The following is a 25,406-nucleotide window of genomic DNA, read 5'->3' as shown; positions in this document are numbered from 1 at the left end:
CTGCTTTGGCTATGTCCCCAAAAATGTATACCTCATTTTGTACCCTTAGACCTTGGCCGCTGTGTCAAGATGCAGATAGAAGGCTTCCTCAGTCCTCTGAACTTGGTGATGATATCAAAATAATTTTAAGAATTGCATTTAAGTTAAAATTTATAAGCAGAAAGCAGCATCTTCCATGACAGCTTGGGGGGAAGAGGAGAGAAGATGGTGTTCCAGGCCTATCATAATTTATCTTTAAGGGCTCTGTTGAGAGGTCACAGGGCACAAGGCAAGGGATTGCCCCAGCTCACATAGGGGAGGGATTATCTATCACAAGGATCCTGGGTCTGGTGCCTCCCTAGATTCCCCCAGAGAGGAACACCACTACCCGCCCCCCCCACACACACACATGCACGCACACACTCCAAACCTTTTGGAGACTCTGGGAGCCAATGACTTAACCCATGTCCCTGTCCAAACAGGCATAATATACCTACATCTGATCTTGAACTAGTTGGCCTTAAAAATTATTAAGTATCACTTGAGAGGGTAAGACCAACTTTAATGATGAAATAAATCTATTTTCTTGACCTTTCTGCTAGGAGAAAGGACATCTCAGAGCAGCTGTTTCAACAACAAAATTAGGGTGTGTTTTTTTATAATAAATATTTTTATTTAAAGTTTTGATTTTCAAATTCTATCCCTTCCATTCCTTCCTCCCCTCCCCCATCCCTGAGGTGGTAAGCAATCAGATATAGGCTATACATGTGCAATTATGTGAAACATTACCATATTAGTCATGAACAAAATCAGTTTTGCTACCCAGAGCCCCTTCCCATCCTGGCTCCCATTTTCCAAACTTGGGGCCTCTCTGCTCCTACAAAGGTACCCAGTTCAGCACCAGGAAGGGATTTAACAGAAGGAAATCAGCCAGACTTCTAACAAGGTGAAGACATCACTCTTCAGGCTCAAGACTGAGGCAGTAGAAAACAATTGACTAGCATTTCCCAAGTACCCACTATCTACCTGGTGTTGTGCCAAGTGATGGGAATACAAAGAGAGGCAAAGACACTTCCTGCCCCAAAAAGCTTCCAGTGTAACTGTGGAGACCAAAGTACAAGCACGTGTATGAACAAGCTATAGACAGGAGAAACTGGAGATATCAACAGAAGGAAGGCACTAGGATGAAGAGAGACCAAAAAGGGCTTAATGCAGAAGGTGAGACCTGGAGGACACCAGGAGGTGGAAACAGGAGCATTCTAGGCATGGGGGATGGAGAGTGAACAAGTTCTGAGTCAGGAGATGGGTTAGAGGTCAAAGGACATAAGGTGTAAGAAGACTGGAAATAGAATAAGGGGCCAAGTTGTGAAGGATTTTAGGTTTGGTTTTGCAGTCAATAGGGAACTACTGTGGTTTATTGATAGAGATGGCAGGGTCAGACCTGGGTTTTAGGATGATCACTTTGGCAGCTGAATGATGGATTGGAGTGGGGAGAGACTGGAGGCAGGCACACACACATCTCCTTCCCCAGAAGCTAGTGCCATAGTTCTAGAGGTGAGGTGATGAGGGTCTGCAGCAGGAGGGTGTTGGAGGAGATGATAACAGAAATGAAAACCACATTAAAGACAGCTGAATCCGTTTGCTTGGGAGCATTAGCCTTCGTGCAGGATAGAAGCCCACATCTATTGCTGAATTTGTTCATTCAAGTATTAGGTGCCTGCAGCTGTGCTAGAGGCTGGGATACAATGAGGAACAAAATAGTCTCAAAGACCATCAATTCTAACATAACTTAAATAAATAAGAAGTCTTAGAGCTCATCCAGTCCATTGCTCCCATTTATTATTATTATTATTATTATTATTATGAGACTAAGGCCCAGATAAGGTGACTTTCCAGTGGTCACAGTAAGTAGGAGAGCTGGGAGAAGAACCCATTTACTCTGACTCCCAGTCTAGTGGTCTTTGCACATGAGTAACCTTTAAGGGGGAGACACTGGCATAATAACAATTGGAGATGCTGGGAAAGGTCTCTTGCCTTAAGTTGAGTCCTGATGGATTCCCAAAGAACTTATTGCAGGTATCTTAAAGGCACAGATTGCAGAGAAAGGCCAGGACAGTCATCAATAGCCTGGTCATCAATAGTCTCATAGACCCACTACATGGCGTGCAAGAAGCCAAGGGACACAAGATAGGCCCAGGTTTTAAAGAGCTCTTTTTTTAAGTAAAGAAAACATTTTTTTAAAAATATATTTTATCTCCACCATTACATGTAAACACAATTTTTACAAAGTTTCAAATTATCCCTCCCTCCCTTCCCTGCTTCCTGAGGCAGTATGTGTTTGAATCTAGCATGATTGGGGTTTGCTGAAGTCTTTAGAGTAGACATGTCCAGAGTTGTGTTTTAGGAGTTTGCTTTGATGTCTGAAAGGAGAATGGGTGGTCAAGGGCAGACTGGAGGCAAAGACATCAATGAGGATTCTGCGATACTCCAAGTGAGTGGTGATGAGGGTCCAAACTGGATGAGGAGCAAGTCTGTGAGGAAAGAGAAGGGGAAATAGGTTAGAGAAGACAAGATTTGGCCAAGTGATTGAAGGTGTGGGATGGTTGAAAGAATGGATATCGGGGCAGCTAGGTGGCGCAGTGGATAGAGCACCGGCCCTGGAGTCAGGAGGACCTGAGTTCAAATCTAGCCTCAGACACTTGACACTTACTAGCTGTGTGACCCTGGGCAAGTCACTTAACCCCAATTGCCTCACTAAAAAAAAAAAAGAAAGACATAGAAAGAATGGATATCTCAATATAGTGGCTAAAAGAGTCTCTGACTAGGCCATCAGACTGGTCCCTGTCAGGGAAGGGCAATAATGGGGTGGGGGGCGGGGGGGAGGGGAGGGTGAGGCTGCTATAAAGCAAATCATCTTTTCCTTGGACCAAGACTGTCTTCAGACCTCCCAGAAATAGCAAGACTGTCTACCAACAGCTCCTAACATGACAAGAAAGTCAGCTTACCCATTCAATCTGCACCAATTTTGACGGCCACCAAGGGTCAGATTGTGTTTGCATGGGCAGATTGTGTTTTGAATTCCCATACTTGGCTCTCATCCTGGATGGGGGGAGGACTTTAGCACCAGAAGAAAGATGGAGCAAGGAGATGTCATTCACCACTTCAAGGGCCTCGGGCTCCTTGACTTTCGGAATTGTTGAGAATCCAACATTGGGTTCTTTAAATAGCCATCACGGTGAGCTCTCATTGAACTACGAGAATAACATGGTTAAAATTACTGTAATTGTTACTGTTGTCAAAGCTGCAAAAGTCCTTTAGAAACCAATTTAGGAGAAAAGATAATGTGCTCGAGGAGCAATAAGGACAGATTAGAGGATCCCTGTCCCCAAGTGACTGACACAAAACAGAATGAAGGCTCTAGAGAAGTCAAACAGCCTACTCTGAGGGGTCAAGGGCAAGAGGAATGACTCCTGGCTGGCACATGGCAGCTGGAGGTGGGCTTGGGAAGGCAGGTGGAGAAAGAAGTAGGGCATGTGTGAGCTGACCATAGTGGAGAAAGGAAGGCGTTCCAGGCCTAAGCAATGGGGTGAGCAGGGACATGGAGGCTAGGGAGGGAAAGCATCTGACTTGGCTGGCCTGTGCCTATGAGAGGGTTAGCAGTGTGAGATGGGCTTGTGCTGAGCCTTGAATGCTGGAATAGCAAGTGTAGACTTCTTTAGTGGGCACTGGGGCGTCACAGGTTTGTATACAGTAGAGTAACACCATCACAACTGGGTTTCAGGAAAAAATTAGCTGGAACTTTCTTTCTCTTTAAAAAGAAAGATACCCATGGGGTGGCTAGGTGGTGTAGTGGATAGAGCACCGTCCCTGGAGTCAGGAGTACCTGAGTTCAAATCCGGCCTCAGACACTTAACACTTACTAGCTGTGTGACCCTAGGCAAGTCACTTAACCCCAATTGCCTCACTAAAAAAAAAGAAAAAAAAAGAAAGATACCCTATCAGTCTCATGAGCTCATGGTCACCTCTCCTAAAAATGAATCCAACCCAGCAGCTATCAGGTAATTGGCTGTTTCCATGAGGCTATCGTGAAGCCAGCCCTCCATTTGTTTTGTTTTGTTTTTTTTTGCAGGGCAATGAGGGTTAAGTGACTTGCCCAGGGTCACACAGCTAGTGTCAAGTGTCTGAGGCCGGATTTGAACCAGGTACTCCTGAATCCAGGGCCGGTGCTTTACCACTGTGCCATCTAGCTGCCCACAGCCTCCATTTGTGATAGTCCCCTGCTCCTTCCTCTTTTGGCATTCTGAGGTAAGCACCCTCCTAACCATCCTGGTTAAAGCCAGAGGCAAACAGTGAAGAGTTAGCAGAGGACAAGTGCTTCACTGGTTAGACAACTGGGAGCCAACTCAAATCAGATCTAGCACCTTGTTGACCACCCTAAAAGAAAAGTTTTCTCCAGCCCTTTCAGAATTATCCTGTCATCAGAGAGGCTTTTAGGAGTAGGGGACATGAGGAACAGGACCCACTTGGCACAATCAGTCTAGTCTTTTTTTTTTTTTTGTGGGGCAATGAGGGTTAAGTGACTTGCCCAGGGTCACACAGCTAGTAAGTAACAAATGTCTGAGGCTGGATTTGAACTCAGGTCCTCCTGAATTCAAGGCCGGTGCTTTATCCACTGTACCACCTAGCTGTCCCCTCAGTCAGTCTAGTCTTGGCCCCAAACTGTATGTGTTGGGGAAAGGAGTGATTTGGACCAGGAGGTAGAGAAGATAACTAAATCATTAGGGTCCTCCTCTCAGCAGTAGCTAAGACAACTGACCCCAGTTAGCTTCCTCTTGACAACAGTTTGCACAGATTACAGACCCTGACTTACCTTTCTTTCATCCAAGCAAAGTGAGCTAGAAAGAAAGGAGGAGAAAGGAAAATGAGTCTCCCTCCTCAGCAGGATGTGGCTGCTAAGACCTTGGGATCCAAAGCAAAGTATGACTGGGGACAATTTGGAGTAGATTGTCCTTGGACAGGCTGGGGCCACCTTCAGGTAACAGCCAAAGAGACAGGATGTCCAGGGTCAACTTGGCCTGAACACTCACATCAATTAGAATGAAATCTCAAGAAGACTCAGGGTAAGCTGCCAGGTGATAAACCACCAGTGAGGTCTCTTTCCACCCTTTTTTTTGGGGGGGGGCAGTGAGGGTTAAGTGACTTGCCCAGGGTCATACAGCTAGTAAGTGTCAGGTGTCTGGGGCTGGATTTGAACTCAGGTCCTCCTGAATCCAAGGCCAGTGCTTTATCCACTGAGCCACCTAGCGCCCCTTTTCACCCTCTTCTGGACAAACCAGAATCTACTTTTGTCTCTCAGCAGAGGTTGTTCTGTTCCCACCCCTAGTGGGTCTGTCAGGCATTACTCCATGACTAGTTACCAGATGAACTCTCAGATAATGGGAGCAGCCCCTCCAGTTGAGATGTGATGGGAGCCTCCTTGGTTGGATGTCCTTCCTGCCCCACCTAGGACCCTTCAGAGACACACAGGAGCTCAAAGGAAAACTGTCCCATTTCACCTCCCCAACCTCCCTCAGATCCAGCTCCACCTCTTCCTCCTCCCCTCTGTTCTTAAAGAGCAGGGATGAGGCCTTAATCCATTTTAGCAAGGGTTGGGAACAGATTAATTTTTTTGGAGCAGATTAATTTTTACAAAGATACATTTTTGCTTGTCCCCACTCCCAACCACACCATCAAACAAAGAGGGGATGCCACATACACCCCCCTGACCCCTCACACCCAAAGGCCCATTATTTACCATTTCTGTTTCCATATTTGGTGACTAGAAACCTGGTAAGCCCCACCAAAGAGAACCAAAAAACAAAGGAATCAGCATCCAAGGCCAATTCCATGTATTCCTACCAAGGGAAAGACAAAGAATAAATCATGAAGGAAAGATTAGAACCCACCCACCCATCCTTGGCTGATCTCCCACCTCCCTCTTACCTCTGGCAGCAGATGATTCGAATTTGAAGGTCATTCCTGGAAGGAGAATAATGAGTGTGTCACTGTGGCCCAGTGAAAAGAGCCTTAAACTATAGTCCACAGAACTGGGTTCAAATTCCTGGTTTTGCTTTTGATGGGACATGGGGTGTTGGGTAGATGACTTCCCAATATGAATCTTAGCTTTTTCAACTCTTCAACTGCAGAGACAGGGGTGGAGGGTGAGCTGGAAGAGATGGACGGCCAAGGCCCTTTCTGGCTTCAGGCACCTGTGTGCCAGTATTAAGTGTGACCCCAATACACAGGCCTATGGGAGAAGATGCTCCAAGTGAGAAGGCCAGGCCCATACCTACTGGGACTTTGGTGGCCTTGGGCTTGCTCCTCTAGAGATGAGGTTCCAATAGTTCCCCAGACCAAGGGGACTGGTGCTGGAACCCTTTCCTCTAACATGATTTCCCAGGTTCCCTTCAGCACCCAGACTAACAGTCATCATCTACCTCCCTGAGGTAGTAAAGTGTCCTGGAAAGGCAGCCTCCATTTGGAGACAGAGGACTCAGGTTCAAATCCTGCCTCAGACATTAGGAACCTGGGTGCTGTTTTTGGGCAAGTCAGGTCATACGTTTCTTCAGGTGTCAGTGAAACTCTGGCCTGGATGATCACAAGGCCTTCTCCAGCTTTGGGGCTTTATAGAGGACAGAACTGGAATTAAAGGTAGGGACTGGTGGGAGGCCGGGTTTTGGTCTCATTCAGGTATGGATTTGCCAGCTCCTCTGAAGGGCCCTTCTTGCTCTGAGAATAGGCAGCAATGTAGGCTGTGGGGCTGGCTCTGCACAGCTGAAGGGGCCCAATGAGGCAAGGCTCATGTTGGTCCTCTTACTGATTAATGGCAGGGCATCAGATGGACACACATGTGCATTTTTACAGGGAAGAGACCTGCTTCCTTATTAGCTCCTTCATCTTACCTGTCGTGGGTACTCCACACAATATATCAGCTGTAGTGTTACATCTCTGAAGAATTCGTTGTCCTTCTGGGCACCTGAGATGGGAAAAGAGTGAAGGCAGCTGTTTGTGAATGTGTGCACATTCACATACAGCTGCCTTCACCCTCCCCAGCATGCACATGTGCACCCCCCCACATATGCACACACCATACACACATGTGCACATGCATGCCACACACATCACACCTCTGGGCCACATGTGAGGTTAGACCGTCAGCAATCAATTGCACCCCCCCCCAATTCTTTGAGACTCAGCTCAAGCTCTACCTTGTCCATGAAGCCTTTTCTTTGGACACCCTTCCTCCACACAGCCTTCTACCCCACCTGAGCTGCTAACAGCCCCTCCCAAGATCACCTGGAATCACTCATGTTGTATGTACTCTGAAGACATTCATATAGAGCACTTACCTCTCGGTACAGGGTTGGCACACCTTACAGTTTGGGGCATCACAATAGTACCCTTCTTTACACTGACACTTGGTGTTGATATTTTTATAACAAGGTATCAGCATCTCTTGGTCTGCCAAAAAGGGACAGATTTGGATTAAGGTAACCCCAGAGAGGCGATCAAGCTGGTCATACACCATTCCAAGGGGAGCCTCCCTGGAACAATGTAAGGCTTCCCTCCACACACAGGAATGCCAGGAGCCAGTCCTTCAGTTTGCCTGGGCAAAAATGCCGGCACCCTAGGATACCCTAGCAAGGATGTTGCTCAAACTGAGCTCAGATCTCCTAGTTCCTGAGGCACATATACCATATATACTCTATACTGCACACAACCTGCCCATCTTCACACCTGGTCAACTATGCAGCTGGGTGGTCCAATGGAGAAAGCTCTGGACCTGGAGTCAGGAAGACTCCAGTTCAAATCCAGCCATAGGCACTTACTAGCTATGTGATCCTGGGCAAAGCCCTGTGTGCCTCAGTTTCCACAACTGTGAACTGAAGATAATATTAGCATTTGTCTCCTAGGGTTGTTTTGAGGATCAAAGGAGACATTTATAAAGTACTTTGTAAACCTTAAGTACTATATTCTTGATAACAACAACAACAACAACAACAACAATAATAATAAATAATAACCACCCAACAGTAATATGCCCTGTAAAAGGCTATGCCCCATAGGACCCTGGTTCATTTGCATACCAGGTTGGGGCAAGGGAGATGACATACCCAGCTATTGTTCCCCCCACATATACACCAACTCAATTCAGTAAGCATCTACTATATGCAGATACTATGCTAAGCACTAGGGTTACAAAAGAGGCAAAAGACAGTCTCTGCCCTCAAGGAGTTTATAATGTAATGGGGGGAGATAACAAGCAAACAAATATATACAAAGAAAGCTATATATAGGATAAATAAGAATTAAAAGAGGGGAGCAGCTAGGTAGCACCGTGGGATAAAGCACTGGCCTTGGATTCAGGAGGACCTGAGTTCAAATCCGGCCTCAGACACTTGACATTTACTAGCTGTGTGACCCTGGGCAAGTCACTTAACCCTCATTACCCCACAAAAAAAAAGAATTAAAAGAGGAGGGCATTAGAATTAAGGGGGGTTGTGGAAGACTTCCTTTGGAGCAGGGATTTTAGTTGGGACCTAAAGGAAGCCAGGGAGGTCAATAGTCAGAATGGAGGTGGAGAGCATTACAGGCAGGGGGACCACTCAGTGGCTGGGCCTCCTTTCCTCCCAAAAAAGGAAGACAGAGTAGGTGTGCCTGTGTGTGAGGAAGTGAGGAATAGTGGGGATAATGCCACAGTCCTTGCAATGTGGGGCTGCCTCAGCAGCAAGGCATGGATGGAAAAGCCCACAAAAGCATCTATGGAATTAAGCCAGGTGGACACCCCTGGCAGGAGAAGATTGGGGCAATTCGGGTCCCTCAGCCACATTCTCTAAGCCTCAGAACTAGCCTTTCCCGCCCAAAGTTCTGTGACTTTCTTCTCCTATTTGTACTCCTCCAGAGTTAGCTGAACTCTTGCCTCTGACAGGGAAGGGTACGGCTGACGCATCCCAGAAAACCAGTCTCTGTCCTGAGTGCCCTTACTGCCCACTCTTCCTAGGACCCAGGTTGCTCCCCCCCAGGGATCAAGGGAAGGCTACAGTCAGAGGGACCCTTTTGTACTCATGCTGACCATTAGCAGCTGGAAGGACAATTCAAAATTCTCCAAACCCTGCCCTTTTCACTACTCTCCTCCACTCCCAAGCACCGATAAGTGAAGAGGATGCCAGTTTCTTTTCCAGAGGGAGGAAGTGGACCAGGCCTGGGTGATCCTGATTGAGATGTCCCCTCCCGCCCCCATCCTCCAGTCCAAGGGACCAACTTCTAAACTCTCCTCTGTTCCTCCTGCCCCCCCCCTCATTAAATTGGAGACCTGAGGGGCTTGGGGTTGTATGAATGGGCATGGATAGTGGTCTGCCATCAATGCCCAACTCTAACTCAGCGGAGGAGGGTCACTCCTGGCCTGATACCCTAGGTCCCCTGGGCATCCTTCTCCTCATCCTTCTCCTTCATCCTTCTCCTCAAGGAAGCTTGTAGCAATATACTGACCTTTTTGGCACTTGGTACACTGCTGGCAGTCTTTAGGTTGTTCTTAAGGGAGTACTTTCCACTGGGGGGGCAATCCTGACAAATTCCAAAGGTGTGGGAGATGATGCAGTGCTGGACTACATGGGTGCCTGTGTGAAGAGGCAACAAAAGCAGGAAAAGACTCAGAAATTATTATGAGTCAAAGAGGAAATGCCTCCTGGTTACAACATAGAACATTCCCTTTTCAGTGTATATAGATTCTACTCCCATAGGCCTTCACCTCTGAAAGCAAGGGGAGGCAGGCACATTTTCTCAGCTTTGCTCCAGGGCCAATCCAGGTCCTTACAATTACTCTGTAGTAGCTTTGAGATCACGTTCTTCCAATTTGTGTTGTTGGAAGCCCTTGTGTATATTGCCTTTCTGTCTCTGCTTGCTTCACTTTATTTATTTTTTTTTGAGGGGCAGGAGGGTTAAATGACTTACCCAGGTCACACAGCTAGCAAGTGTCAAGTGTCTGATGCCGCATTTGAACTCAGGTCCTCCTGACACCAGGGCTGGTGCTTTATCCACTGCGCCACCTGGCTGCCCCCCTTGTCTCACTTTAACATCAGTTCCTATGTGTCTTCCTAGGCTTCTCTCCATTCTCCCTTGTGTCTCTTTTCACAGGACAGAAATCCTCCCTTGCATGCTAGTATCACAATCTGTTTTAAACCATGCCCTAATTAAGGGCATCGAGGATGCTCTAGTTCTTATGCACAACAAGATGAGCTGCTATGGGTTCATAATAGCCTGGTGTGTCTGGGAATATTCTTTCTGCTCTGCCTGACCTGGCTAGGGTTTATTGCCCACCACTGTGGGGAGTTCTGGGTCACAGGATCTGTATGAATAACCCAACACAGAAATCTGGCATGCCTGAACCAAGTCCCATTCCTAACAGCACTGTATTCCTATCCATGTTCTTGGCTTCCCACAAACCACAGCAGCTCCTTGAGCAGGTTAGGTTACAACATGATCAGATCTGTGAAATGCCACCATTTGGCAGCAGTGTGAGAGATGGATTGGAGAGGGTAGGAAGAGGAGGCACAGAGACCCTAGAGAAAGAAATCTATTGCAGTAAGTCAAGCAAGAGGTGATGGGTCTGAATGAGAGCAGATGTTGGGGCAACGGACAATGAGAGGGTTGCAGGGAATGTAGGTAATTATTCTTAAAGGCAGGCAGGGGCAGAACTGCCCAGGTTTTGAGAACAATTCAAACAATGCAGGAGCAAAAGGGAGGTAGGTGGCACGTAGAGTTCAGTGAGCCTGCCTTGTCCCAGCCAAGCTGGCCCAAAAAGGCATGTGAAGGGTGAGATAAGTGTGAGGCTGGATAGGGAAGCTGGAGCCCCCTGTGGATGGATGGCCCAAACAAGTGCCAGGCCGAGGAGTTGGTATTTTCACCTAGAGGCAGTGATGAGTCGCTGAATAAATTAGAGCAATGTGGGGGCCGATTATGGCCTAGCTTCCGTTTTGTTTTGTTTTGTTTTTTTCATCTAATCCGGTGAAGATGAGAGTTAAGTCAGGACGGCTATAAGCGGGAAGGGGGCACTTTAAAAGTTTTAATGAGTCCTAGAAACCAAACTTTTTGACTTTAAGCCTCCGGTCTCAAATGTGATTGGGGCAGAGGGAGAAGAGCTGGAAGTTGGCCCCATGGATGGGTTGGGGGGGCGGGAGAGGCAGGTAACTTGGGTGTCCGGAAGCCACTCACCAGGTGGGCAGTACAAACAGCAGCGCCACTCATACCGGTATTCCTTTTTAGGGTCACAGGTGTCCCTCTGATGCTCCGTAGTTTTGTTTGGACAGCAGGACTGCCTCGGCTTTTCTATTAACTGGAAAGATAACAATTTTCAAGATAAGTGAAGTCAGGAGGCTGCTCTCCTCCCCCTGCAGTCCTGCGCACTGCCTAAAATGTGCATCGCCTCCCCTTCCCCCCCCTCCCCCCCATCTCCCCGGTCTCCCGGTCTCCCGGTCTCCCGGTCTCCCGGTCTCACCTCCAGCAGCATCAGAAACGCCAGCGCCAGCAGTTTGGAGAAGGCACCAACGCCCAGGTTCATGGGCTCCGCTCCCGTCTGGGACCGGGCGGGGAGCTTGCTTTTTCTATCGCCAGTCAGCAGAGAAAGAGCCACCCACTGGCGAGCTCCTCTCAGTGCTCTTAGTGACAGTCTCCCCACACCGCCCCACTCATGCTGTCCAATTGGTCTCTGCAGTCTGCCTGAGAGGCGGAGACAGCGCAGCTTGGGAAGGAGCATGACTAGTGGCAGCTCGCCGGTTCCTTCGGAAGTCTCTGTCTCTGTCTTTCTCTCTGTCTCTGTCTCTGTCTCTGTCTCTGTCTGTCTCTGTCTCTCTTTCTCTCTCCCCTCCCTCCCCCCCCCCCCCTCCCCCCCCCTCTCTCTCTCACACAACACACACACACACACACACACACACACACACACACACACTCACTCACTCCACCCCGCCCCAAACTTCGAAAATCTGTCTGCTGTCTGTCTGTGCGTCTCTCTCTCTCTCTCTCATTTCTCTCTCTCTCCCCCCTCCCCTTCTTTCTTTCTCACCTTCTTCTTCTTTCTCTCTCTGTGTCTTCCATTCCCCCAGTTTCCCTTGCTGTTTCCATGTGTCCATACTTCGATCTGTCTTTTGGGGGCAGGAACTGATGCTCATGAAGATGAATCGGGCTGATTGGAGGAAGGCTTAGACAGCTTTGAGGTGCAGCCCTCAAGGGATCTCCCTTCAAGGGGAAGTAGCCAGAAAGAGAGCAAGCAGGGAAACTGAGACAGAAATACAAAAGTTTGATCCTGGTAAGAATGCACATTTGGCACATACCTGCCTACCTACCCACCTACCTACCTACTCACACTTACATGCACACACACATACATACATATGTATATACACATGCACACATATGTAAACAAACACATATACACACCTACCTCAGTATTATATTGAGGGCTGGTCAGAAAGGTGGGTGAGACCTCAAATCCATCCCTGGCAGAACAGGCAGATGAGAACAATTTGTTCCAACAGCCATGAAGGCAGCTGAGCAGGTGTTCTAGGCACAGTACTAAACTATGGGGGAGTGAGCTTTTTTTTTTTTTTTTGTGGGGCAATAAGGGTTAAGTGACTTTGCCCAGGGTCACATCACTAGTAAATGTCAAGTGTCTGAAGCTGAATTTGAACTCAGGTCCTCCTGAATCCAGGCCAGTGCTTTATCCACTGCGCCACCTAGCTGCCCGGGATTGAGTTTTAAGCAAGAAGAAATATAATGTCAGCCCTCAATGAACTGCATTCTAATGAGGAAAGATAACCTATAAAAGGGTGCTGAAAAGTTGAAGGGAAGGCCTTTACCTACATAGGAGCATGGTGGAACACATCTAGAGGAGTCAGAAGTGGATCCAGGAGAGGAATGAAGGATGGTAGGACTGAGCCCATTACAATGGAGGTCCCAGTAGAAACTCACCAATGTGAGAAGGTGGCTACAGAGGTAGAAGGATGTTCCAAGTTGAGAAGGCCACAGGTACTGTGAAAGTTCCAGGGTGAGAAGGCAGCTGTGGTATTGTGGCAAAGTCTAGAAAAGCTAACTAGCTAGAGCTAGTTATATAGAGATAGACAGACAGTCCATTCACCCTCAGATGAGCAGAACAGGTACCCAGAAAAAGTCTACTATTTCTCTCAGAGTTCTAGGAAGTAAGCATTAGGAGTTAGGGGTATCTTTCTTTAGTACTATTACTCATGAGCCCCTATCAGTGTATTTTCTCCTGATTGTTTTTGTTGAGTTGTTTTCAGTCATATCCAACTCTCCACGACCCCATTGGGGTTTTTCTTGGCCAAGATACTGCAGTGGTTTGTCATTATTTTCTCCAGCTTATTTTACAAATAGGGTCAAGGACTTCATGGTTGTATAGCTAGTAAGTGTCTGAACTCAGATTTGAACTTAGGAAGATGAGTTTTCTTGACTGCAGGGATGGCATTCTATCCACTATCCCATCTAGCTGCCCCATTACCTCTCTCTCTCTCTCTCTCTCTCTCTCTCTCTCTCTCTCTCTCTCTCTCTCTCTCTCTCTTTCTCTCTCTTTATTTGGTGAGGCAATTGAGGGTTAAGTGACTTGCCCAGGGTCACACAGCTAGTAAGTGTTAAGTGTCTGAGGCCAGCTTTGAACTCAGGTCCTCCTGACTCCAGAGCCTGTGCTCTATCCACTGTGCCACCTAGATGTCCCTCTCATTACCTCTCAATATTGTTGTCCAATCATCTAACCAGTGATTACTGCCCCAATATAATTTGCCTTAATTAATTGCAATTAATTAATGATAAATTATTGTAAATTAGTTTTTTTTTACAAAGGCCTATTTACTGAGAAAATAGCAATACTCATATACAGAAATTCTGAAACTAGGAGACCACTCTCTTCTATCAGTCCTGTCTCTGGAGTGAAATGGATTCAAACTTCAAGTTTTAAACTGACAAAATTACCCTCACCCAAGTACAATTCTGGGTATCAGCATAGCTCAAAGGCTTCTTAAATTGTGGTGGCAATCCCATATGGGGTCGTGGAACTGAAATGTGGGGGTTGCGAATATTTGGCAACAGTAAAAGGTTATTATGCCTATGTTATATACCTATATACCTGGGATCACGTAAAAAATTTCGCCAGCAAAAAGGGTTTGCTAGTGGGAAAAAGTTTAAGAAGCCCTGGCATAGCTGATGAATTAATTAATCCCTTTCTTGAAGGATATGCTGGGTCAGTTTGCTGCTGGGTCAATTCACAGCAGAACTTGGACAACCAGCTAACTTGAAGCAGCTCTGGGTCATGGTTGACCTGAGTGCAAAGATAGGGAAAATGGTAAAGCCAACTACCGTCTTCCCTTTCCAGAGGCAGTCAGCAGTTCACGCCTTATTTGCTTCAGGAAAGAGAAAGATTTAATCTCTCTGCATCTTCTGCATAGACATTCAGTTTTAGCCAAGCTGCCAACTAAAAGACTTTTGCATTACCCTGCTTTATGAAAGGAAAGCAACCCAGAGAATACCTGCACACACTCTAAAAGTGGGGAAGTGGGAAGGTGCTCCTCCAACACATACTTCTAGAAGAAGGCTAATCAAATCTCACATGGCTGATAATAGAGAACAATGCTCATGCTCCAGGACTGGGCCCCCACTGGCCAGTCTCCCTATTAAGCATTTATCTGTGATAGACAATACAGATGTACAGAACTGGGCCCAGAGTTAATTAGAAGAAAAGTGGCTAGATTACTTCTTTTACTGATCCCAAGTTTCTCATGAAATAAGAGGCCCACTTTTTCAATACTGACATTTTACTGGTGTTTCATGGCAAATGACTTAGAATGCCATTGCTTCTGAAAAAGAACTAAATATAGGTATCACGCAGAAGACAATGGGGAGATATGTTGTGGATATGAGCAGGTTGCAACATAGAGCCAACAAGGAACTCCCAAGAACAGGAGTAAAAGATATCATCAAGGAATCTTGTGGTAGCAAGAGAAGGGATGGTCATGTGACAAGAGCATGGCATGGTAGGTGAACATCCAGAGTGCTTCTTTAGTGGCCTAATAATGTTGGAAGAAAGTGAGGAAAGCTCTGAGAATAGAAGAACATGGAAAAGAGTCACGAAGTGTGGGGGTACCATGGATTTAGCTGTTATGGCTGGGTCTCACAAGCAAAGATCTGACCTCCTATTTACCCTGTTACCTAAAGGCAGGTATGTGCACATGCACATCTTTCAGGCACACTACCACATCATTAGCCCATCCTTGATGTCTCGGAGACTTTCTTATTAATAGTTTCCCAGGGAAGTATATTTGGAGTGTGGGATCTGACATATGCAGAACAGAACTAAGGGAGAGACCTCTGTGCTACACTTAAGGTGCATACAGTATGAACTAGCCAAGCACAGAGAAGTCACACAACCTTTTGACCAATCAACCTCCTGCACATATGCCCCTATACCTCTTATTTTCACTTACATAGACAAAGGTTTTCTGCCAGGTATGCTTTAGACAGATTAAGGTTGGGGAGAGAAGGGTTGGGGAGGCACTAGATGGGAATTCACATAATGTCTATTGGTCATCCCAGACACTGACACCTACCCCCAAATAAGTCTCCTTTAAAATAAATTCCATCTTCAAAAAAACAAACGAATGAATGAATGAATGAATGAAAAGTAATAAATAAGTAAACAAACAAACCAGTAAGTAAGCAAGCAAGTAAATTCTATTTCTTTAACCCTAATGGTATTCTTTGGTATGGAGTTGTTATCTAGGAGGTACTGGGGAGGTATACATCTGAGCCCCTGCTTGTACCCAACAAGTGGCATAGTTGGCTGGAAACCATATCCAACACACAGGATGGGCAGACATGGATGGATTTTTGTTCTACATCATTAAAGGAATTCCAGAATCTATAAGACAACAGATCCATTTGAGTATTATTATGTCTTCAGAATTTCATTCTTGAGAGATTCCTAGTCCACCTGGACTTAATTCTTCATATAATTTTAGGTTATAGAATCCTCTCAATTCTTTCTTTGATCCTTAAAAAAATGCTTTCCCTAATTCTGAGGTGCACATTAGACTATGTCTGGCTTTCTTTTTCTCTAACACAAATTCTAAGATGTAGTGGTCATTTTCTTCCAAGATTTCCATCATTGCCGTTTCAATAATCATGTTCCACTTTGTTGATTAGAATCTGATTCAGAATAGTAGTTCTGCTTATTGTTTCCTTTTCAAGAATAAAATTAGATTAACAAACAAGGGCACAGTTGAGGTTGTGTTATATAAATTTGGAGTTGACCCAGTCAAAATAGTTGTTGGATTTTTTTCTACCTTCCATCAGCAGCATGTGTGTAGGAGTGAAGGTGTTGAATGGTGAGTGTGATCCAAGACTGAGGCTTGTCTGGGTATAATTGGTGATATGTTAAAGGAGTTAAATGATTCAAGAGAGTGGGAAAGTGTAGCGTTGAATTGGTTCACCAAGGAGTCAGTATGGGGAGAACAGGAGAGTGGCTACTGCAGGGAGGATGGCCTGAGAAATAGTGGAGGAGTCAAGGAATTAAAGATCACAGTGAGGATGTAAAGTAGGATTATGTAAGCAAAGGTAGAGGGCAAGGTGAAGAGCCAATTGATTGTGGTTGGATAATGGTATCTCAGGATTCTTGAAAATGTAGGTGGTACATTTGTGGGAGATTGACAAGAGTAAGAGTAATCTTCTTTGAGCCATCTTTGAGTCATATTGAGCAACTGAGTTTGAGTGATTTTGAATAACTGAAGTTGGGTGGGAGTCTGAATAGTTGTTTTTGGGGGTTTTTTTGCGGGACAATGGGGGTTAAGTGACTTGCCAGGGGTCATACAGCAGTAAGTGTCAAGTGTCTGAGGCCGAATTGAAATCAGGTACTCCTGAAATCCAGGGCTAGTGCGTTATCCACTGCACCATCTAGCTGCCCCCAGGAGTCTGAATAGTTAGGGGTGTCTATTGAGAATGTTAATTGGATGTTGAAGTTCCCTATTATAGGGACAGGAGTTGGAGAGGAGGGAAAATTGTAAGCCAGCTATTAACTTGTTGAGAAAGGAAATGGGATGGACCTGAGGGGTCTGTAGACAGCAGCTACCTAGGATTTTAATTGATGGTAGATATGAATGGCATTACCCTTAAAGGAAAAGGGGTTACTGAGTGATGGAGGGAGGGGAAGAACCTGAAGTGTCAGTGGGGAGCAAGGAGTATTCCAAATCCCCTGCATCAACCAGTAAGCCAATGAGCATGGAGTGAAAGTGCTGACAGTGCTGGAAAGTACCCTTTTCTCATAAATAATAGTTTGGCGCTGTGATGTTCAAAATCCTAACATGTGGTTGCCTTAAATTAGAACTTTGAGCACCAGTCTTTTTATTTCGTAATAGTCTTCTTTTGGGGGCAAGTTGAAATAACTTCAGGTAGGTGGTGAGCACATTTTGCATTTTCAGAAATGTTTTTCTCCTCTCACACCCCCTTTTAACCCTAGAATGTGCTGTCAGGCCCAGAGAGGTTATGTGGTTTGCTTGAAAACACACAGCAAATGAAGGATTAGTATTTCTAAGTGCAGAGAGTTAGAACTTGAGCTGGTTCCTTTTAGTTGTCAAACAAAGCATCAGCATCTTCTCTGACACCCTCATTAAAAAGGGTGGGGTGGATTAGAGAAAGACGAGTGAAGGAAGGAAACCCAGTTATTTAGAAGTTCACATTGGGAGCCTTGAGATCAACAAACACATGAGGGGTGGGGGGGGGGGGGAAGAGATGAAGGGAGGGGAATACTAGCAAGGAAGGGATGAGAAAAGGGAAGGATTGGAGAAGGGGAAGGAGAGGTAAGAGAAGGAAAGAATTAAAAAAGGGAAGGACACGGAACAAATGGTAGTGAAAGGGGAGGCAAAGAAGGAATAGGATGAAAAGAGGAAGGCGGGGGTGGGAGGGGAAGAAATAAAGCAATTTTGTTAGTCATTTTGGACAGAAAGAAAATGTACCTGAAAATCCATATTCTTTTACCTATCGTGCCTAAGTTAGGCACCAAGACTTAGGTTCGGATAGACTAGAAAATCCTGACTCCCCTAGCATTCCCCAACTGAAACCAAACAAGTCCTTTCCAGCCTTCTGGAGGGTCCCAGATAAGATACATCAAAAGGAAATGGGATTGGAGAGAAGGAATAGAGAAAAGGAAATGAATGAAAGCTGAGGAGGCTGAACAGATGATAAGTGATAAGGGCATAGTGTAGGGCATCAGTTTCTGTGTCTTAGGATCAGGAAATATCACAGGGAGTACAGAGGGAATAAGTTCATGGACTGGTCATGCTTACCTGTAAAGAGGAAGAGAAAGGGGCCCCTGAGTCTAGAAGGAAAGTGAAGTAATTTGTGCCTTTTTTAAAAGCTCTCCAGTCAGTATCCTAATGTTGATCCCTAGAACAAGAGGGACCTTAAAAAGTTATTTAGTCTCTTCCTAGCTCTATTCAGGACTAACCCCTAAGAAACACAAAAAATGTTAATTGGCGTATAAGGGATGGTAGTTGGTCTCAAACTCACTGATTCTACTTTCTCCTCTCCTTTCCTCCCCCTCCCCCCACCATGTGATGTAGTCATAGAAAGGGGGTAGATAAGGAGTGATTCTTTTACTAAATGTGGAGTTGTTCTTGATTCACTTGGCAATAGGTTAACCCTATTTCTAATGGCTCCTTCAAAGGCTGCCCTCACCAGCTCTAAAATCAGACCAGGCTGGGAGCAGTTTTGTGCAGTATGACCCCTGAGCCTAAATGAGAGGGCAGATGGGTATGTGATATGTCTATATGGGCAGCTCTATTCTTCTTTACCCCATCCCCCATGAGTCCTAGCTCCCACCAAACTCACTGTTCCTTCCAAACCAGCCACCGAAGATTGTGCCTTCAAATTAAATCAAGGACAACCCACTTAGGAAAGGGATGACAGGGAGCAGCCAGTTTTTCTAGTTAGTTTAATGCCTTTGTATCTGCTCCTTACTTTCTTTTATTATACCAAAGAGAGGCCATCAATTAGTTAGAAACCAACTATCTTCTCTTGCTCCAACGTGTGTATTTTTTTTGTGTATGGATTTTTTTGTGTTTTTGTGGGGCAATGAGGGTTAAATGACTTGCCCAGGGTCACACAGGTAGTAAGTGTCAAGTGTCTGAGGTCAGATTTGAACTCAGGTCCTCCTGAATCCAGGGCCGGTGCTTTATCCACCACACTACCTAGCTGCCCCATGTATTTTGTTTTGACCTACATGTGAATGAAATTATGGTCTCTGGAAATATTCTGTAGTCTTAGAACTAGGCTGTTGTCTAATTATAGAGTTAGAGCATGAAGGGGGGCTCAAGTTAGATGGGACCACAGAAGCCATCTAGTTCAATTTCCTCATTTTGTAAATGATGTGGTGCAGAGAGGTGAGATAATTTACCCAAATTCATACAAGTAGGATGGGGTTGATCAATCAAAATTTAAAAGCCTTATTAAGAGATTACTATGTATGGGGGGCGGCTGGGTGGCACAGTGGATAAAGCACCGGCCCTGGATTCAGGAGTACCTGAGTTCAAATCCGGCCTCAGACACTTTACACTTACTAGCTGTGTGACCCTGGGCAAGTCACTTAACCCCCATTGCCCCGCAAAAAAAAAAAAAAAAAGAGAGAGATTACTATGTGCTAGGTACTGTTCTAAGCACTGGGGATATAAAGAAAAGCAAAAATAATCCTTACCTTCAAGGAATTCATAATCTAATATTGTTAGTAGGTGAACATGTAAATGACTAGGTACATACAAGACAGAGAGAGAGAGAGAGAGAGAGAGAGAGAGAGAGAGAGAGAGAGAGAGAGAGAGAGAGAGAGTAGATGGGAGGTAATCCCAAAGGGCAAGGCACTAGCAGCTAAGGGAGCCAGGCTATGAAAAGCAGAACATAGACCCTTGAAGCAAGGCAGAGAAACTAAGAGATAGAGGAGAGACTATTCCAGGTGTGGGGCACAGCTAGTGCAAAGACATGGAGAAGGGAGATGGAGTTAGAGAAATCGTAACTCAGTATAGCATAAAGTATGTAATGTATAAGAGGACTGGAAGGGTGGAAAGATCAGTTTGTGGAGAGCTTTAAATGTCAAACAGTGAACTTTATATTTGATCCTGGAAATAAAAGGCAATCATTAGAGTTGGGTGAATGGGCTCCAAAAGGTAGGGTGCCATGGTTAGATCTCTACTCTTTTTATTTTAATTTTGTTTTTTTGGCAGGGCAATGAGGGTTAAGTGACTTGCCCAGGGTCACGCAGCTAGTAATTGTCAAGTGTCTGAGGCCGGGTTTGAACTCAGGTCCTCCTGAATCCAGGGCAAGTGCTTTATCTACTGTACCAACTAGCTGTCCCTAGACCTCTAACTTTAGGAAAATCACTTTGACAGTTAAGGGAAGGATGGACAGGAGAGAAGAGTGCCATGAGGCAGGGAGACTAAAAAGAAGGTTATTGTAAAAGTCCAGACAAGAGATAATAAGGACCTAGGTTAGGGTGGTGGCTTTATGAGATATATTCCAAGAGATGCTGTGAAGGTTGTGAAGGTAGAAGTGACAAGATTTTCTCTTTTTTTTCTTTCATGAAATATTTCCCAATTACATGTAATTATACATTTAAATGTGCATTTTAAGTGTACATGTAATGTACATTTTTTTGGGAAGGCAATTGGGGTTAAGTGACTTGCCCAGGGTCACACAGCTAGTAAGTGTCAAGTGTCTGAGGCCAGATTTGAACTCAGGTCCTCCTGAATCCAGGGCTGGTGCTCTATCCACTGTGCCACCTAGCTGCCCCACATGTAATATACATTTAAAATTTTTTTGAGTTCCAAATTCTTTCTGTCCCTCCTGCTTCTCCCCTCTCCTTGAGAAAGCAAGCACTTCGATTTCAATTATATGCATAAGGTTATGCCAAACCATTTTCCAGATTAGCCATGTTCAAACAAAGAAGAAACAAAAAAAGCCAATAGTATCATATGCACACAAACAAAATAAAACAATAAAAACAAAGAAAGTAAAAAAGAGTATGCTTCAATCTACATTCAGAGTTCTTCAGTTCTCTCTGGATAGAGGTAGATAGTTTTTCCTCATGGGTCCTTTGAAATTTTCTTAGGTCATTGAGTGACAAGGTTTCCAATGAATTAGTCATATGGAGAATCATCTAGGTGTCCCAGTGGATGGAATGCTGGACCTGGAGTCAAGAAAACCTGAGTTCAAATCTGGCCTCAGATACTTACTAGCCGTGTGACTCTAGGGAAGTCACTTAACCCTGTTTGCCTCAGTTTCCTCCTCTGTAAAATGAGCTGGAAAAGGAAATGGATGTGCTAAGCACTGGGGTTACAAAGAAAAGCAAAAATAATACTTACCCTTAAGGAATTCATATTCCAATGGGAGTAGGAGGTAAATATGTAAACAAGTAGGTACAGATAAGTTATGTAGAAAGCATAGATGGGAATATATTTGCCAATAAAACTCCAAATGGGGTCATATACAGCCAGACACACCTGTAATGACTGAAGAACAACAAAAGTGATATGAAATGAGAATAAGTTGAGTATCAAACTTTCAAGTAATAGGACATGGAAATCATTCCAAGATTAAAAAAAAAGTCTTGCTTTAAGAGCTGGCCCAAGTTTTTGTGGGATGTGAACCCTAACTCCAAAACCAATATTATTTCTGCTCTACCACAAACTCTCCATTTTCCAATCCTTACCTAATTCCCTAAGGCTATAGAATAATAACAATTCATGTTACTCTATCACTCTATTACTTTGAGGCTCAGCAAATTCTTTCCCAACATAACACTACGGGGGTAGGTAAGTTCAAGTTTTATAACCTCCATTTTACTGATGAGGAACCTGACATTTAGAAAAGTGAAATGACTTGCCCACAGTCATCTGAGTACATGTCTGAGCCAGTATCCAGGGAAAGGTATGGCTGTTGAAAGGAACACCAGGAGTTTGTACCTGAAAATTCTTGGACAAGATTCCATTGCTTATCCTACTTCATGCCAACTCCAGACTCAGAGCAAGATGGGGCTGTGTGGGTGTGTATATCTAATCCTGTTTTCCTTGTTAAACCAGAATGAAGTACTATAAACCAACCCTTTGTCTTTACAACAATGGATGAAGGTGCTGATTAAAATGCAACTGCTGGGGATAGTGGCTAATTTTTCTCTCCTTTATGGCCACACTTAGGAAAGAAAATAATTGGCTCTAATTATTTCTATAAGAGTGAGAAAAGTTTACTAGCTTATTAGCACCTTTATTTGCACTAGAAAATAATTAGCCATACTTAATAGATTTCTAATGATTCCTAACAGAGGAGCATATGTTCAGGGAGTCTGCCGCTCATTATTTGTCTCTGAGTCACCGGGGACCCTTGCAGGACCTTTTTTACACAAATTCTGGAAGCTTGCAAATTCATTAGCACTACCAAGGTTTTTGGATTTTCTAAGCAGCTCCTCATCTCCACTGCCCCATCTCCTGAAATCAGAACTCTTCCCTGGGCAGACCAGTCAGCTTGAGTCCTGGGAATGCTTTAAGAAAAAGAATACCAACCATCACTTGGACATTACTGAACAGTCTGCCCTCCCTCACCAAGGTCCTTGGATCTTGGCTTAACTTTCCTCCAGCCCCAATATGTAAGGAGGGAGAAGGAAGACAATTCTATCCATTGAAGCAGTCACTAGGAAATTCCAATTTGTCATGGGACTGGCCCTTACTTTTAGGGGGCTGTGGAGTGTTAGCTGGCTCCCTGCCCCAACATCACCCTGGCCAATTTTAGGAAGGCTGCCACATGGTATAAATTCACTGTCCTTGGCCTACAAGAATTGAAAGCCTAGAACTGCCCTCCTTGGAGAGGTCCTGAGAAGCAGGAAGAAGAGGGTCTCATTTAGATGAGCTGGATCAGGAAGCAGGATGATAAGAACATTGCAGCTCAGGGATTGTACTGGCCTGGACCTGCCAGACCAGTGAGTGGCAAGCAGGCAGGCCGATAGGCAGGACTCAGAATGATCTAATTCGGGAAGCAGAAGGGATGGAGTCTTCATTTCCCCAGTAGATGGCGCTGTGGCTTTATCTTCAGCTACTGCATCCATCCTCCCCCCGCCTCAGGCCCTTCTGGAGGCCGAGCAGACCGGTATGGCCAAACTTGGAGCTCTGGGTCTCCTCCCCTTCTGAGGGCCTCCCCCGTTTACTCAGTCATCCCTAGGCTTGCCAGAGATTGACATTTTCTTCAGTACACCTCCCTCCCCTGCTCCCTAAACCCACACAACCAAATACACAACTCTTCAGCACAATCCCATTCATTTGTATCTTCTATAGATTCAAAAATCACAATTTAGGAAGAAAAAACAAAAATGTAAGAAGAATTCAATTTTAATTTCAGTTCAATGAACATTTATTAAGCATCACTTATTCTATATAAGGCCCTTTGTGGCCAAAAGTAGTGCGTGTGTATCAAGACTTTCTTGTAAGACTGAATTGAGTAAAGAAAAAAAAAAGACTGAATTGAGAAATAGTCACGTGTTCTTACAGGACAGGGGAAGGCACTAAATCATTCCTTTTGGAAATGTGGGTTCTGACAGGTCAATCAATTTTGTAACCACCCCAGAGTCAGATGGCTGGAATCCAGCAATAAATAACAGAGAAACTAAGGAGAAAGGTACATGGGCAAGGAGGGGGATGTTTGTACCTGCACAGAGCCTGCCCAGGGCCCAGAAGTATCTTTATTTCTCACATTGTGTCTTTGGGGGGGGGCAATGAGGGTTAAGTGACTTGCCCAGGGTTACCCAGCTAGTAAGTGTCAATTGTTTGAGGCTGGACTTGAACTCAGGTCCTCCTGAATCCAGGGCTGGTGCTTTATTCACTGCACCACCTAGCTGCTCCAATACCTTTATTTCTAACCTGTTTTATAGTTCCCTGAATGCAACCAACACATCCATTTGAAATGTTTCTACACCACTCTCCTGGTACCCAGGCTGGAGGAGGCACTCCAATAAGGAAGGACCTGGTGGTTCACTGAGGACCAAAAATACCAAATGTGAACAGTTGCTACAGAAATCTCAGACTGGAGTGAAATATCAGCCATGCTTCAGGGAGGAGTTAGACTTTATGACCTTATATTGGATTGCAGAGAATAAAAGCAATAATAAAATGCTAATAATAAATGATGCTAATAATGCTAATAAAATACATGATAGTAATAATAGTAGTAGCTAGCATTTGCACAGTGCTTTACAGTTTACAAGGCATTGTATGTATTTTGTCTCATTTGATCATCATAAAACCATGGAAGTTAGGTGTTATTAGTTTTGTTTTACGAATTAGGATACTGATGCACAGAGAGACATGACAGACCCAGGTAGTAATTCCTGGGGGCTTCCAGTCCATTTTTCTCAAACTCACAAGTTCTGGACAGGAGTGCTTCAAGGCTGATATCTAATCACCTACTTAGGAAAGGAAACAAACAATGGAAAAGCCAATCAGGCCTGGGCACAATCTTGCATAGTTGAGTCCATGCTCCATAGGGAAGTGAGGCAGAAGGAAAGAGTATAGCCTTTTTCACCAAGAGACAGAGCCCCCTATTTGTCACATGAGAGAATCAAAGAAAAGAGACTCAACTAAAATCTGTCTCTTTAAAAGGTCCACTGAGTCATTGGCCTCTCTAGCTCAGCAGCCAATGAGGGGATTAATTCATTTCAAAGCACCTCTGTCCTTTGTTGGTTAGCCACCACATGGCCAGAAGCAGTCAGGAAAGAAATCAGTTTCTACCTGGCCAAAAGCTAAGTCACCAAGGCCCTAGGTCTCATCTTACGACTGATGGGGAGGAAGGGATGGGGGAAGAGACAGAGAGGAGACAGAGAGACAGAGACAGAGACAGAGACAGAGACAGAGAGACAGAGAGAGAGGAGAGTGAGACAGAGGCAGACAGAGAGAGGAGACAGAAACAGAGACAGAGAGACAGAGACAGAGAGACAGGGAGAGAAAGCTTTAAGATCAGTACCCTCTTTCTCATGGTTTGCCACAGCCACCAAAGAATTTATTTGGAGTGCTGCAGCTATGGCCTCCACAAATCCCTTTGACACTGACTGATTTTCCCAGTCTGAGAAGCCCTGACCTAGATTTCTGAAAGTCACCATAGATTATGACTTTGTCACAAAGTGGATCTTTCCTTGAGAACCGAAGGTTCAAGGAATGGGGCTTGTTCCAGTGCCTTAGCAATGAGTTGTAAATCTCTTTTCTGCAGTACCTTCTATTAGAAAACTCATGGGTTAAAAGCCATTGCTAACAAATTTGTGAGAAAGCCTCTCATTGCCTTGTTGTACAATCTTGGATCAGTTTCTTTGTCTATCT

The 25,406-nt window shown here is 45.0% G+C and overlaps 1 protein-coding gene across 1 annotated transcript in view; it reads right to left on the bottom strand.

Moving 5' to 3' along the window:
- Window positions 1-2,306: 2,306 nt before the first annotated feature.
- Window positions 2,307-25,406, bottom strand: part of LOC122739363 (tumor necrosis factor receptor superfamily member 23-like) — a 46,467-nt gene continuing 23,367 nt past the window's right edge. The window contains 12 exon segments of the mRNA XM_043981128.1: window positions 2,307-2,510; window positions 2,985-3,230; window positions 4,850-4,874; window positions 5,774-5,873; window positions 5,962-5,997; window positions 6,921-6,994; window positions 7,368-7,479; window positions 9,508-9,537; window positions 9,540-9,635; window positions 11,230-11,296; window positions 11,298-11,351; window positions 11,513-11,755. Of these exon segments, the coding sequence (XP_043837063.1) occupies window positions 5,845-5,873; window positions 5,962-5,997; window positions 6,921-6,994; window positions 7,368-7,479; window positions 9,508-9,537; window positions 9,540-9,635; window positions 11,230-11,296; window positions 11,298-11,351; window positions 11,513-11,755 (741 nt within the window). The 3' untranslated portion in view covers window positions 2,307-2,510; window positions 2,985-3,230; window positions 4,850-4,874; window positions 5,774-5,844.

The sequence above is a fragment of the Dromiciops gliroides genome, chromosome 2 (assembly GCF_019393635.1).
Source record: "Dromiciops gliroides isolate mDroGli1 chromosome 2, mDroGli1.pri, whole genome shotgun sequence".
Lineage (NCBI taxonomy): Eukaryota > Metazoa > Chordata > Mammalia > Microbiotheria > Microbiotheriidae > Dromiciops > Dromiciops gliroides.
The sequence above is the reverse complement of the archived record's forward strand: the minus strand, read 5'-3'. Positions and strand labels throughout refer to the sequence as shown.